The 15,879-nt window shown below is 37.6% G+C and overlaps 2 protein-coding genes across 7 annotated transcripts; one reads left to right on the top strand and one right to left on the bottom strand.

Moving 5' to 3' along the window:
* Positions 1 to 248: 248 nt before the first annotated feature.
* Positions 249 to 7,121, top strand: LOC137946325 (E3 ubiquitin-protein ligase MBR1-like). Of its 6 annotated transcripts, none has more exons than XM_068792569.1 (7): positions 249 to 728; positions 826 to 1,470; positions 3,210 to 4,518; positions 4,645 to 4,695; positions 4,786 to 4,884; positions 4,980 to 5,138; positions 6,663 to 7,121. In XM_068792569.1, the coding sequence occupies exons 3-7, from the start codon at positions 3,256 to 3,258 to the stop codon at positions 6,795 to 6,797; spliced, it is 1,707 nt and encodes a 568-aa protein (XP_068648670.1). In that variant the 5' UTR covers positions 249 to 728; positions 826 to 1,470; positions 3,210 to 3,255; the 3' UTR covers positions 6,798 to 7,121. The 6 variants fall into 6 exon arrangements, with proteins under 6 accessions (XP_068648670.1, XP_068648671.1, XP_068648672.1 ...); XM_068792570.1 differs by having other exon boundaries at positions 249 to 541; positions 636 to 1,470; XM_068792571.1 differs by having other exon boundaries at positions 249 to 524; positions 636 to 1,470.
* Positions 7,122 to 12,676: 5,555 nt separating this feature from the next.
* Positions 12,677 to 15,483, bottom strand: LOC137946144 (uncharacterized). The gene has a single exon (XM_068792344.1). It carries the CDS (start codon positions 14,543 to 14,545, stop codon positions 13,277 to 13,279), a length of 1,269 nt encoding a protein of 422 aa, XP_068648445.1. The 5' UTR covers positions 14,546 to 15,483; the 3' UTR covers positions 12,677 to 13,276.
* Between the last annotated feature and the right edge of the window lie 396 nt (positions 15,484 to 15,879).

Genomic DNA, 15,879 nt, shown 5'->3' on the forward strand with positions numbered 1-15,879 from the left:
TAGACCATCATCATTAATCAGAGCGCTTAATCCTCGATTTTTTTCTCGTAAATAAATGATATATCTACCCTTTTTTGGGATATGTGTCGCTTTCATGGCATCACCCACTATATGTGGTTTGATTTACCCATTTGACCCTAACATGTAGTTTTATTTCCTAAACATGGGCTCGCTGACGCTGAGGCTGTTAATGTGACTGACGTATAAAAATGAGAAACGAGGATCGGATTTTATAAAAATGAGAAAAACGTGAATTCATCTGAGCGAGATCTCACCGGGATCTCTCTCTCTCTCTCTCTCATTGGGTTTCGGAATTTCTGACTCTCTCTAAAACGCGGCTTTTACCGGAAGATTTCGAAACCAGACATTCTGTATTCCTTGTAAATCGGTGCGGGGGAGAAGCTGAGAGAAAGCTTGCTTGCGAGTGAAGTTATCGGAGGCGTTGGAAAGCGGTGAAGTGAGGTTTCCGGAAGCGATAAATGGAGGAAGATCGAGAACTGAGTAGCTGAAAAGGAAAGAAGAAGGTAGTAGACTTAGGGAGGTATCTTATTCTTACCACAGAATCGTCGGTGAATTTGGGTTTAGTTTTCGTATTTCGGCTGTAAGGATGCAGAGATTCCGGATTTTTTTCACAGAGTTTTGACTGAGACAAGCTGCAGATTCGTTGGTATATTGTTTGGAGTTCCAGGCTGAACGGAGAAGAAAAGTCGCTCAGCTGCGAAATAAAAGTAGAATTTATTTATTTTAACCCTTTTTTTCTTTTTTAATCTCTGATTTCTTTTTCTTTCTAAAAGAGCAGAAACATTTAGCTTTTACTTTTTGGAGTCAAAGAAATTAAAAACAGAGAAAATTCAGTAGACGGCAAGGGCTCTGCTCGTGTGTGCGGTCCAACGAAAGCGGGGGCCCCGCTGCTTGCTCGAGGAAAATGCGCCTAACCGTTAGTTTCTTTGTTTTTTGATTAATTACACGGTCAAGATTAGTTGCTGATGGGCGACGGACTCCACGTTAACTCGTCAAATCTGGTGGGAACGGCTTCATAGACTTGGATCATGAAGCCACGTTTTTGTGTGTACTCCTTCCTGAGGCGTGCAGAAAACACTCTCTTGTTCAGGCATGAGAATGATTCTATTTCTTTCAAAGTGAAGATGAATTCTCATATTTGGAAATAAAAAAAGGGGGTAATACGAAGCGACAATCTGTTTGGGGCTGCTAATCTTTTTCTGCATCGACTGTCAAGAAATGCGTTTCATAGCTTTTTTTTTTGTGAAATCGGAGGCGAGAGAGGTTAGTAATCGTCGGTGTTTTGGAGCTTTAAAACCCGCCGGAATTTCGGGAATAGCTTAAAGGAAGCCAAAAATAGGAACACCTCTTTTTAGATGAAAGGTTATTCGGGGTCTTTACTTTTTCCGATTGGTGGATAACGGCTTTTCTGTTTGGAGGTGATTTGGAGAGACTCCTCTGCCATACACGGTACTAAAGTTATTGGTTTCTGTTATTTACTTTCGGTGTTAGACCTGATTTTGTTTTATTCATTTTTTATTGTTACCTAGAAGCTTGTGCTATTTGGCTGGTTTGGCTGTTCGATGAATCATCCACTCATATCAGTTTTCGTGGAATTCTGGCATGGTTTCTATTCAATTCATACATGAATCCGAACTAAAAGCTCAGTGTTTTGTTATTTTGCACCCTGAATGCTTGTTGCTGTTCTTGATGATTGAAAAGATACGTTTTCCAATATCTTTGTGATTCAATCAGCTGGAAGGTGAAATAATCAGAGGCTTGCATTTTTTTATTTATACGTTCAGAATATATAGGGATAATTTTTGTTGGCTTTTAAGTAAGAAGTAATTTATCTGAAAGGTGATAGCGTCTCCCTTGGATAGTCGTGTGATATCTACTCAAAAAAGGTCTAAAAAAATAAAAAATCACATCAAATAGTTTGTTTCTAACAAGTTTATATCTTTGGAAGAAAAAACGAAAATTATATCTATGCTTATATCTAGTATCTAGCGATTTCTCCAACTAGCTAGCTGTTGGTCGTGGTGTCTTCTCTCTTTTTAAAGATTGTGTATATTGTATTTGTACCTTGCATATTATATTTGTCTAATGGGATAGACTACCAATCAAACCGTTCCTTTTTTAGATATTTTTTTGTCTTTTTTGTGTTATTTGCTTATCTCTTATATAAGTTAAAATGACCTGCATATAGGGTGCAAGCTAGTTGAAATATCTGGATATTTTATCAATTTGGTGTTGAGGCTGAGTTGTTGTGCTTAATCAAACACTCCATGCAATTACTGGATTATAAGGTTGTGTGAACTGCTTTGGATGGTAGTTTATCTATGTGTTGATGCTGAGTCACCTGTTATTTTGTCGTAATGGACTGAAACATGTCTAATTTATTGATATGCTTCTGCATGTCAATTTCAACATTAGGGGAAATGAGTTTCAATGAGCCAACATGTAATTTTTTTGTTTGGAACGCCTGTTTTTACGTGATTCATTTTCCAATGATAAGAATATGTTGATTTACTAATTATTTTAGATCCTTCTTTTGGGATGCATTTATGATAGTAACTAAATAGAGTTGTATTTGTTTTGTAAGTGCTAAAATCGTATATGGTAATACATCAATTGGATTTTTGTAAGGCCTTTTCAGTGTTAGTTGATAGATGAGTAAGCAGTGAGGAAAAGCCCTATCGTGATACAGTATGGAGTAGCAAATGATGTTTGATGGAAGATCCATGCAGTTATCTGTTACATAGTTGGTGTAGGACTATTATGTTGTTGATGTTAGTATACTGATTCTGGTTGTTATCTTCCATGACCTTTTCCTGATTTATTTTGCTAGGGTGTGATTTCATTTCGTTGTTATGTTAATGACACACCATAGGAATGTTGCATACTAAAGTGTTCATTTAAACTGCAAGTGACAGCTAAAATTTGAAGTGAAGATAATGCTTGTCTGCCTTTCTAATTTGGGACTTCAATGATGTGTGAACTAAGTTTTGACTAACTCAAACATCTATTTTCCTATCTCATCGCCATGTTCACTGCCTTTGAGCTGTAATTTTCTACTTATCTGTTGATTAATGTGCTTTAGTCTTGTCATTTTTCTTTTAGTCTGCTACTTTCACACTGGTTGTGAAAGACAGCTTGTAACATGCCTTGAAGTGGGTGACCAAAGGATTTACTTGTTTTTGTTGCAGAAATAAACAGCTATTCATGGTATAATCCCAAATAGAAGTTTATCACATGGATGACTATGGAGGTAAAAGAATTTGTGAGGGGCTTGGGTTAGCCAGAAACGAAAGTGCTCTTGCTCTCAGAGATTCTCAGAAGATGAACAGAAACGCCCAGTATTGTAATCAGCTGGGGCGTAGCAGTAAAATTAACTCAACAAAGGACATCGAAGTCAATAATCCAGAGAGAGGCAAATCTTTGAAGTCTTCTTTCCGTTCATCAAGTAGCAAGTCCTTACCTGGAAGCTCATCTAAATCTTCACCAGGTGTACATAGCGTGAAAAAGATTCAACAAAATCGCAGGAAAGAACTTTTTCTTGGTAGTAGCACTAGAGCACATGCTGAAACAGAAACTGAAGTTTCTGGAAGTTCCCTAAATCATGTAGGCATTCAAACAGGGCAGCCTAATGCCACTTGTGGGGAATCATCAGGACTGAATGGCCTTGTTGTTGATACTACAACACAAGAAGTTGGAAGTTCCATTACTACATCAAATATGAGGTCTAGAAAACAAACTCATCAATCATCAGGATCAAATCAAGATATTCAGGTAGCTCCCATGCTTCGACGTAATTTGTCATATAAAAGTACCAGTCCAGCTGCAAGTTCTTCCTCTCAGGGTCAGGCTGTTGGCTCTCATAGATATGGTCTCAGAAATTTCAGTTTCTCATCTATATCTGATGTGCTCCCTTCAGGATGTTCCTCGTCAGATTCCAATCGTAACAGAAGGATAGATTTGACGAAAAAGAGGAGCCCACCTGATACTGGGAGCACTTCTACAAGAGGGAAAAGCACTAGTGGACCTCCCTCTAGGGGAAGCTCAATCCTTCATAGAACTTCAGTCGCAGGCTCAAGTCAATCCTATCCTGAGCGTTCATTAGCTCAACAGGCTATAGAGAGGGCTAGAAATCGGCCGCTGGGGAGTTATAATACTCCTGCCTCTGTAAGAACCCGGAGAATAATAGGTGGCAGTACCAGGATGCAGTCGTCTGAACATATGCCTAACAGCAGTTCTTCACAACCTGAAGCAGCTCTGATATCACGTTCTCCAGAAACACAAAACATAATTATTGAATCAACTGCCAGCAGCTCAACAGGGTCATTTACATCGGAACTACCTTCCAGTAACCAGAGTTTGCATTTTCGGCAACTTGGGTTGAACAACGATTCGCGCTCTAGACCTGTAGTTCATCCTGAAGATAACAGTTGGACAGTGCATGGTCTTTCTTTAAATCGAGATGGCTTTCGACGCTTTAACGTGGATGGAATTGCTGAGGTGAAGGAATTCAGCTCTTTATTTGTTTGTTGTCAGTTTTGTTGTTTACAGATTGCTAGAACTTCATCCGTTAAGTTGTTTGGTTTCTTAGTGGTTGTGCTGAACTGAGATCTATTCTACTTATAGGTATTACTGGCTCTGGAGTGGATTGAACAGGATGAGGAGTTAACACATGAGGTTGTTGATCTGTGAGATATTGGGTTTCTTTTTTATTTTACTGCTTTGACATGTAACTTATTTTTTTCTTTTCCTTTTCTTTTCGTCTAGCAATTATTGGTCTTAGAGACAAATTTTCTGCTGGGAGGTCTTGGTTTTCATGATCAGCATAGAGAGATGAGACTGGATATTGACAATATGTCATATGAGGTTTGAGCTGTGGATCAAGTTGATTACTATAGCACAAGGTTTTTTTTTTTTCTGAGACTCCTAACAAATCTGACAACTATATTTGTACGTAACAGGAATTGTTAGCTCTAGAGGAACAGATGGGTACTGTTACCACAGCTCTTTCTGAGGAAGAATTGTCTAATTGTCTTAAGAGATGCTTTTATGAGGTTGTTGCTCCGGTTGGAGGGATGTTTGGTGATATTGATGATGATGTCAAATGCAGTATTTGTCAGGTACTTATATGTTCTAATTGCTTAGAGGCCACTGGAGAACTTCTTAAGATTGATATCTTCAGTAAAATATAGTTCATGCCTTATTTAATTGACATCCTCTCTTACACAGAATGTTTGACCACTATCAGATATTAAAACTTAGGGAAAGTATTCCAAAAGCAAATTATGTGTCGAATTGGATCCTAAACTTGGCCAAAAAATTACCTTTCTGCTCTGTTCCTGATTTTGGGAAACCTTCCAACTGGGGTTTTCACAATTTAGGCTTATAGGACTCTAAAAATAGAAAATGGAAAAAGACAGACTTCACTGGGCTGGATCACTAGGCTGCACCGTGCAGGCTTGTATATGACAAAGAACTATCTAAGCATATGATCTGCTATCTTCATGCTGTACTTACAATTTTGTTGGGGGCCATATAAATAATGAATGATTCCCGATGTTCACACTGTATGTATAATTTTGTGGATGACCCTACAGAAAATGAAGCATTCACCTATGAGAAGTCTGATTTTCCATCATAAAAACCATATGCACAAATGTGGCACTATCTGAGAAGTTTGATTTTCCCTCGTAAAAATCATATTCACACATGAGGCACTATCTGTAAAAGAACAGAACAAAATTTTATTTTACTTTGAATTTTAAAACTTATTTCTTGCCAGGTCCTTTTCATTGGAGTTCATATGTATTACCTTGCATTGTTGTTTCTTCCATTTGGCAGTTCAGTATTTTTCGTGATTGTGTTTCTTGATCCGAACTTGCAAGGTATTAAATTTATTCCTAGTTCCAACTGATTCCCTAGATTTTTGCTTTTCCTCCTAAAATGTTCAATAGGTGTTTAGCCTGGTTTAACAAACAGCCATCTCAGTTTTGGCAAAACTTAGGTTACCCAAAGAATGTTTCAATAGGAGTTTTTTGCAGGCTGTGAATCTGTGGAACTTCATACTGTTTTCAAATGGCACCAGTGTTGAAGTAATTAACTATAATTTTATTGAGCAAACAGTAGGATACAAAGGTGACATCCTCGGATGTTACTCTTTCAGTTTCTTCAATTAAGAATCAGTTAATAGATTAGCTAGAAGGAACTAATCTCTTTTACTTGAGCCTTTCCATCTGTGTTCGATCAAAGACCTCTCTCTTGCTGAATCATTTAATTTATTGGCTACTTCAACTCGTGGATTTTTCACAATAAGAAGGAAATTGTAGCTGTTAAAGTTGTTGAAGCACATCGAGTGATTAAGCCTCTTTTCAGAAGATATAAGTTGCATTATTTGTGAGGGTGCATCTAACGTTTCTTTCCTGTATTGGGAGTAATATGCTATCTTTGCTCATAGTTCGGTGATATCTTACCCTAACTGACTCTCAGTTGACAAAAGAATTTACTTAATGTTAAACTGGAGAGACTGATATCATCTTTCGTAATATCATCTTGCATATGCTTCTCTGTTCAACTTGTTCATGCATTTTTATGACCTTCTCACACATAGTGCTCAATGTTGAACTTGGATTCCATTCTCTTTACAGGAAGATTATGAAGAAGGAGATGAGATTGGAAAATTGAGGTGCGAACATGGGTATCATATGAACTGCATCCATCAGTGGCTTAGACTGAAGAATTGGTGCCCCATCTGCAAGGCCTCAGCTTCTTCCTCTTCTTAGTTTTAAAGACCTGTGGTATCCAGCAATTTCTTTACATTTCTGTGCATAGTTTGGTGGCTCGCTTGGTTCTGCCTTATTTGTGTATATATCTATTACTATATTTTCATCATCTCGTCAAAATAAACCCACAGACATAAGAAACTTGTATGTAGCGCACAACTGGAAGCACATTACACATGTCAGCAAACGCCAGTCAAATGGAAAATTTTAGTGGAAATTTTACGAGAGAGTGGTCGAATCTCTCCCGAGTTGCAGTGGGAGAAACGAACATGACTAATAAATTTTTTTTGGCCTTAATTGGCTGCCCGGAATATGGAATGAAGATAAGAAGACCATTTTCTCCTCCTGTTCCTGCGGAAAGGTCATGAAGGTCCTTTCTTTTATTGTTAATTCAAGTTTCTATGATTTCCTCAGTGGTACTGATCCTGGCGAACAAAACCTGCCATTTGGTATCGTATCTTTATCTAGAATTGTCTTGTTTGGAAGAGCAAGATTTAGCCCATATGGTTTTTTGTTCTTTTTTTTTTCCTCTGGAAATGTACGGCTTGTCATCGAAAACGTTGAGAAGCAAAAAGGATTGAGGAAGATAAAAAAGAATAGACAGAAAACAGTAACATCGAAGGGACTAAACATTTACAACAATGGAGACGAGTAGGAAAGATTTCTTGTTCCTGGTGTGCCGATGACACGAGTTATCTGATGTGGTAGCGTATACACGCGAGAGGGGCAGATAGCAGTTTTCGGAGGTCAGCTCCCATATGCTGCAGTTCCAATTTGAGCTCGAATGGTAATTATGGAGTTCCATTAGGCGGCCAGAATTAGGTACCTGATAATGGATCTGAGACTGTCGGAGCAAGATCAGACTCATGAGATCCAAATGCACCAGAATGGTCCACCTTTTTACTGTGAGCCCACTTTTTAGGTTTGGGGGTTCCAACTAAATGAGCGAGCGTTCATTATTTGGGTTGGGGATTCTCACTCTCCTACGTAGTAGATCCCTCCCCTCAAAAATATTTACATACTCTTTTCAAGAATATTTTTAGCACCCATTGACTGTGTGAATTGGGATCAATGCCCACTGGTCTCCAGTACTCAAAAGAATGTGATTAGGGCTAGCAGATTCCCCAAGCTAAAGCAAATAATCAGCCTTCATGCACAACTCTCAGTTAACCAAAAGATAAATAAATTCTTTAGCAGTACCTTTCAGAAACTTCTTCGACAAACTGCAATTTCATGCATTTGGCCATTGGAAATGGTACCCTTTAAAGCCAAAAAAATACAGAAGAAGAGATTATTTGGTACTAGTATGAACATTTATATTGCACAAGGTATGAAAGCTTGTTGACACAGGAAAGTTAACTGTCAAGGTTTATGAGCTCAGTAGAGCTAGAGTCATTAACAATTACAATCGATAAGGATCAATGGAATGTACATAAGGGTGGCCTCAAATACACGTTAACTTGGTAAATGAATGGAATCACTTTACAATTCTTTACCTTGTCCAGCTGATGCGGCGGAATGTCCCTTCATTGCCATCTGATGATCCCTCACAGACGGGAAAACCCCAAAACCTCCACATTGAGAACCCTATTGATCAAGGGAAACATAAAAAACGGAGAAGACTTGATAAGGAATCAACATTTTAGAGGTAGGAATCATTGATAATTTTTCTTCAGAAAAAAGAACCGTTGTTATATTTGCTTCTATACCTGTCATAAATTTGTGGTAACCATGTTGGAAGTCCAATGCCACAATCATCATGTGAAAGGGTTGCAGCACTCCCAAGCAAGAAATAGATTCAAATAACTTTTGCATAAACATAAGAAACAGAACGTGTTCACTTCCAAGAATTAGATCAAACCATATTCCATTGAATCATCTTTGATGAAATGTAATGTCAATTTATTGGTATTATGGCAAAGAAATGAAAGATGAAAAGTTTAAGCAAATCTCATTTAATGCAACTAGGCAGCAATATGTTTCAATGGAAACCCTAAATGATGTGCCCAACATTAACGGACATGTGATGGAACCCTATTTATTTCAAATTGAACAGACTATAAGAAAATTAAAAACAATAAAAAGTACACAATAAAGTTAATACTACATCCTTGAAATGTAACAGCAGTGACATTAATCAGTAAGAAAATAGTTAAGAATATGTGGTTCCTGGAATACATATTCCCATTCTGGATAATCAGCAAAAAATATGCTAATTTGTGCTTGCCTACTTGTGTCTTCAACAAGCACAACAATAGTCCAGTGGAAGAGAGAACTATCAGGCTGAGGTAGGCAGCTGTGATTGCTTTTCAGCATTTGGAAGTTTGCCCAGCCCTTCATTCCATCCGAATAAAAGTTGTTCTATGGATTTCTCTGTTGCTCCATTGACAAAATGCATAAAATCTAGTGGCCATGCAACAGGTAATACGATAGAAGAAAAACAAACAAAAATCATGGCCACTAGATATCCTTATGTTTGAGGAAACATCCAGAAGAAGTTTTGAGGGCGTGACACAGTTATGCACCACCACACATATTTAACGCACTTTGAGAATAAATACATAGATGAGAATCAAAATGTCCAAAAAAGATGTTAACCTTTACAGAGCATTACTCAGGCTGTTTCCATGCTCATAAATTCCAATCGTGCTCAGTCTGATTTCTGAATACAATCAATGGTCCACAATTCTTTAATAATTTTCAATCAGGTCCATGAACTTCAGCATAATTGATAAGAAATAGAAAAGAAACAAATGCAATTCTATTGAAAAAATTTCAAAAATAAATAAAAATAAATAAAGTAATGAATGTACTGAATTCACCATGAACAAAATGTAGATGAACCTACTTTCAATGCAAACTAAACTTGATTTTATTAATCAACAAACTTAAAGCAACGGACATCAATGCTATACTGTTGCTAATCTGATGGATGACTTAATTAAATTCCTTGTAGATAGGACAATCATGTTAAAGAATGAAAGCACAAGATGTAAAAGTTACTGTAAAGAAAAAAGTGAAAGATTGAAACTGAAATGAATAATTGGCATGATCTTGAAAACCCTGACTGAAACCTTGATCTTGTTGTTCTTTAAATCCCAATATGAAAATCAAAAAGCATCTAAGACTACAAAAGACACCTGATATTACTACCAACCTATGTTAAATTACAAACACAGAAAGGATATGGTTTCCTAACAAAACTCTTTTTCTCTTTTTCTTTGGGTGGTAAATGGGTCAGTCACAGATCAGATAATGACAAAACCAAGTGTAGGAATGATGATATCCAAATAGCTGAATAGGTGTAACTGTTCAGGGGTTTCTAAACTGAAACTTAAATTTGATATGAACAGTAAAGATCCAGACTATTTTCTGATTCAATTGTTCACTTTGTCTCAAATTGATAAAAAAATGATACAATAATAGTTAGAGAAAACATGTCCCACAGAAACTTTAGAGCATGAAATCAAATAAATTAGCCAAGAGAAAATAGACTTTTAAAAAATAAACTATATAAAAATAGACATTTAAAAAAAAATAAGTAGAAATAAATGTTTCCATAACTAATTATCTAATAAATTTCAAAATAACCTTGCATGATCAATTGATTGGATTACCCATTGTTAGTTATATACACATCTAAATTCAACATGAAAGGAGCTTTAGACATACAGGTTCTTGGTTGTTCAGAGATTTGGACTTCTCTGGATACTCAAACATCTGTCCACGGTCCCAGTCACCTTTTTGCAGGTCACTGAAATCTGCACTTTGCAAATAACATTCTTACAGAAGCCATTCAGGGAAAAAAAAACTTATGAGGCTTTACAAGCAATTCAATTATCAGATTTATGAAAACTTCATGCATAACGATCTAAATACTAGTCCTGCAAATATTGGTTACACAATTCAAAAAATAAAACCATTGATGATGAGCTTCTTTAAAATTTGAACAGGATGTAAGAGATTTTTCAACAATCTGAAGGAGAGGCTAGAAGATTTAAGTAAGCTAGATGCATCCAATCCATTCTCCAGGTTAATATACCAAGAAGAATAGCTTTAATCACTCCAAAAAAAAGGACAGTTTAATACCTTTACTTCCCTAAACACTGCCCATTTATGGACTATTTTCACAACCTTACCATATCAAGCTTATCGGATCCATCAAATATTTCAGAAATCAATTGACTTCTATAAAAAGCTATGAAGAAATTTTTTTAATCAGATAATTTATGAGTACAAATTAAATTGGGAGGATGGAAGGTTCCCACTGAACAAAAACAAATTTTTAGTTTCTTCTGATCCAAAAAGAAATTACAAATTTTGGACTTTTCAGGAGATACAGAAACCACTAGCAAGAGATCAGAGAATCTGGAAAATAGTGTCCTGACAGATCATGAAGAAATCGCAATGCTTGACTGAAAAATGATTTGAAAAAAAGATTTACAAAACCATTATCCTCATCCCCACTTCAGAGAACTCCAAACCCAAAAATGGCAAATGTGGCATGCACACGAGGTAGTTGAGGGAAAATAGATACTTAAGTTAAAGAACAGGAAAACAATACAGTGAAAAGGATATCGGAAAAGCAATGAACTCCTCCATTGCAGTCATTAGAAGGCACCACGATTTTGTTTCTTCTGCCTAACCAGCATATAGCAAATGGAGAAAATGGCATTAAGTCTACAAGAATGAAGTTTGTCAAGGGTCTCGTGGTAAAATTAGTGACTTGGTATGGAAAGCAAGAGCCCTCATTTTACCTCAAGAGATAACCAGAAAAAAACTTGCTGCATAAGTCAATTCTACCAACTAAAAACAGGGGATGCAACGTGAATTACATTTGTACAGAACTTCACATAAAGTTTTTCATTCAAGGATGAGGTAGGGTAAACAGGTAAACATTGCTCCTTCTACAGCTAACCTAAACCATTATGAACAAATACCGACAGAGACACTGAAACACCTGTAGATCTCAATTTAAGAGAACTACTACCAAGAGCTCACTTTTTTAAAAGACCGTACGAAGTAGCAGTGTCATAGAAAAATAAAATATAAAGCCAGTACAAACTAGACAGAACTACTGGAAATAAAGAAGAAATCGGAGTGTCTCCAGGGGAAGCTTGGGGAACTTTTGGTAGTGAGCTAACATTTGCTTCATCAGGGCTATGCGCAAAAAACAATATATGTACACAAATGAAAAAAAACAACATAAGAAATGTGAAATGTAGAAATGGAAAACAATATAAGAAGATTAAAATTGAAAAACAAAGAGGAACCTTGTCAGAAACTCTTATGAAAGATTAAGGAAACGAATAAGTAACCAACTTATGAAACTTACAGAAAAAAGGAAACGGATCTCACATACCTATGTACACAAATGAATTAAAGAGATAACATCCAATAAAATATTTTAAGTACACGTAATAATTTGTTAGCTATCATAGATATAAATGATTAAACAAACACTTTAAATTTTTGAATATCTACATTTTACTTTGAAGAATATTATGACTAGAGGTTTTGCATGAAGATTCAATTAAACTTCCAAATAATTTCAGTGAAAGTTTCCTTTAAGATTGAGAAACATTCCCTTGAAGTTTGTGAAACGACCTAATTTAGGAGAGCATTTCTTTCCACCCTGAAACAGGTTTCCTATCTGAAACATGCTTCCTAACCCAAGAAAGAGTTTCCTGTAATTATGGTTAAAACACAGACAAATTCTGCTCTTGTCAGTATTCAAAAAGATATATTTGATCTAACGCTAAATGGTAGAAGATGATCCCCTCTAAATTCAGATAAATTACATTAAAACACTATCAGAAAGAATCATCAGATTTGAGATTAACAATGCACTGAAACAGGAGCATAAAATTTCCACGAGAAGTAAAAAAATAAAAATTACATAAAATTGCTTTCAGATTTGATTTCTGAGTACTCAAACTGAGTGGGAGAATCATATTAACATAACAGAGAACTATTAAGACCACCCAAGGAATTCTAACATGTGATAGTACATACACCGCATCATTGCGTCCATTACATGATGTCACCTTTACGAAGCTACACAACAGTATCCTGGCTGCAAAACTGTCTTAAATTTCCTCCAAAATTAACTTCAACTTACAGAGATGCATTATCTGCAGTGATAGCAGGAGTCACCCCTTGTGAATGGTAAACATACAACAATGCAACCAAACAGGGATACCTTTTCCCAATTCCCTTTCAGTTGGTTGCTGTTAAAGCGTGTGTTGATCTGGCATAGGACCCGATGGCAGGATCATGCAGAGATTCATTGCTCCAACTCCCATGTTTGTCTCCAAATGGTCAGAGGTTCTAGCCAATAGTCATAATTCTTTTTCTCTTCCCGGCAAAGTTCAACAAGCTTGCCTTGTTAATGTGTCAATATTTCCCTCAAGCATTTTGAACCAGATGGGATCCACACCAGCTGACCAAAAACTAGAGAAAACCAACTTTCTAAAACTTTATTCCTCACATGAATGTAGACAAATTTTCTCAAGCAGCAATGGCCAGTCTTCCCCAAGCTGCTGTGGATTCAGCTCCATTGCCACTTTAAAGTCCAAGAGAGATATTGGGCAACGGTTTCGGTCATCTTGAATGCCTTCCATTGGCACAGAGCTACTTTGCATGTGCATGTGGTTCCCCGGCCACGCCCCATTTATAATCTTACCCAGAGGCAGTTGCTTATAGACCGAGTGCTTTATTGGTTCATGACCAGACCTTGCTCCCACAAGTTCAACACATGACCTGATTAATCGTTTCAAATATATGTCCAACCCATTATTCAACAAATTTGCACAATCTAATGAAACCCCATCAAGGCCTTCGGCTCCTGCTATCTGTTCCATTCGTTTCCTCAATGTCTCAGTATCAGACAATTCACTGCTATCAACTGAACTATAAAAATTACTACTACTTGCCATAGGCAATGTCCTACGAGCCCCACCGACGCTTGCAGGGCAAAATGGGATTCCCAAAGGAGCTCGGAGGGGGCTTCTACTTCTAGAGAAGTTAGAGTCATGGGCCTGCTCCACCTCTTCTCCGTCTTCAATGATGAGTAAGTCAGGGTGGCCCATACTATGTACATGTGCTGGGTCATTAGCAAGTGTTTGTTTTACTCGTGGTTTTTTCAGGGGACGTAAAAGGGCATCTCGCTCTGTCACCGGCTGTTCTGCAAGACCTTGATGATGCTGCATCGGGCGTTCCATATCACATAGATTTACTTCCCCATTTTCAAAGCCAACCTTTCCCACAGTTTCATCCGTGCCAATAGATTGATGTGCTGTCAGATCAATCTTCCCATTGGGACCCAAGGGACTGGGCCTATCCTTTACCCGCCTATCACGGAATCCAGTCCTGAGCTTGCGAGGTGACAGCGGCAGTACATCCCCGTTGGACCATATAATAGCTGCAGCAGATCCGCTTTGTGCATACCCTTCTTCTCTCTTCCCAACAGATGGCAGGACATCCTTCTGGGGTAGTGGTGGTGGGACCGTTCCATGACAAGCATTTTTCAAAATTGAGCGTATTAACTGGTTGTGAAGGTGAAGATTTTCCCGCCCAAGTGTCAAGTAGCACCATTTATCAAAATCACTTTTGCCGAGCTTCTGATTTAGTAATCTATTTAAATAGGTAAAATACCGATTTGCCCTGTCCGGACCAAGCTTCTTCACTATCTGAGATTTAAGGTCCGCAAGGTTGATCCTTGAGGTTTGCTGCGACGGTGGTGGCATTCTCAGTTTCAAAGTAAGATTCGCATTCTCAAGTGAAACTTCACAAAATCTCCAAAGCCGTAGACAAAACCCTAATCCAGGACTAGGGTTTGCAGCGCCGGTAGTTAAAAAAACTACCTTCAAAGCTTAATTTCCCAATTCTGGTATCAAACAATGCCAGGACAACTCGGAATCTCATCTTCTCCAGCCAAAACCCTAGAATCCAATAAAACCCCGTCTTTTGATCCCACTACAATTACACACTAAATTGTAGAAGAAATTTGACTTCACAGTAGGGAATTCCGATCTATTAAATCACAAACCCTAAAGGAGAACCCCACTTCCGCACGAGCTCCAAAAACCCATAAGGACGACGAAGGGACTCGAAAAAACGGCCATTTTTCCAGAATTCGCCCTTTTGAGAAAGCAAAGCTAGTGGGACAGAAGGGATCGTGCGCGAACCGGAGTTGAAGGACTTAGAAGTATTGGAAGAGATTGAGAATTTGAATAGTGAAATTAAAATAAAAGCTCGCGTTAGAAAGTGCCAAAGCCTGACCTCTTGAGCTCGGAATAGTTAACGAGAGAAAAAGAATGGGGAGTTTGGAGCCAATCTCTGCACCTCCGATTCTGGCTGGCTTCTTCGTCTTCGATGTTTTCGCGCTTGCACAGTGGGACCGGTATATATTTATATCACCGGCTCTCTGCTCTCTGCCGCACTCACACACCGCTTCTCAGGTGTATAATCGCGGCGTCGCCCTCTCCCTTGTGCTGAATTCGGATTGCGCTCTCGATCGTTGCAAATACTCTCGCTCTCTTTTCTCCCTCTCTCTCCCTCTCTCTCGGTCGAAGGCCTCCTCTTTTTTTTTTTTTCTTTTTTTTAAACAATAATAAGTTAAATAATTTGTAGTATCTAATATAACTTTCAAGTGAGTATGTGTTTTTGGCCATTAAGTGACCCAAATTATATGAAAATACTTCTTCCCACTTTTACTTAGATTTTAACTACTAAGTGACTCTTATTTAGAGTGATGCAGATACCAACATTTGGTTCAAGACTTCAAACTCAATGCGATGGGCCCATTCAATTGGGCCCACCATGTGTTGTCAGTAGTTTTTTAAATTTAAAATCTCGAGAATTGTATATATATATATTGAAGAATTTTAGTTATTTGTATTTTATCTAGAAAAAACTTTTAAAAAATCGGTTTATATCGAAATTAAATGAGATGTTATTATAGGTTCAATTTTAGTGTTTGGACCCACACAAGAGACCACTGGTCAGGTTGCTATTATAGTTCAAAGACGTCATCGGTTATGCCTAACGGAAAAGTGGGTCCGGACTCCATATAAGTGTA

Source organism: Aristolochia californica, unplaced genomic scaffold (genome assembly GCF_029961685.1).
Source record: "Aristolochia californica isolate CCGP_79_NKW_82.1479 unplaced genomic scaffold, dmAriCali1.0.hap1 SCAF_12, whole genome shotgun sequence".
Lineage (NCBI taxonomy): Eukaryota > Viridiplantae > Streptophyta > Magnoliopsida > Piperales > Aristolochiaceae > Aristolochia > Aristolochia californica.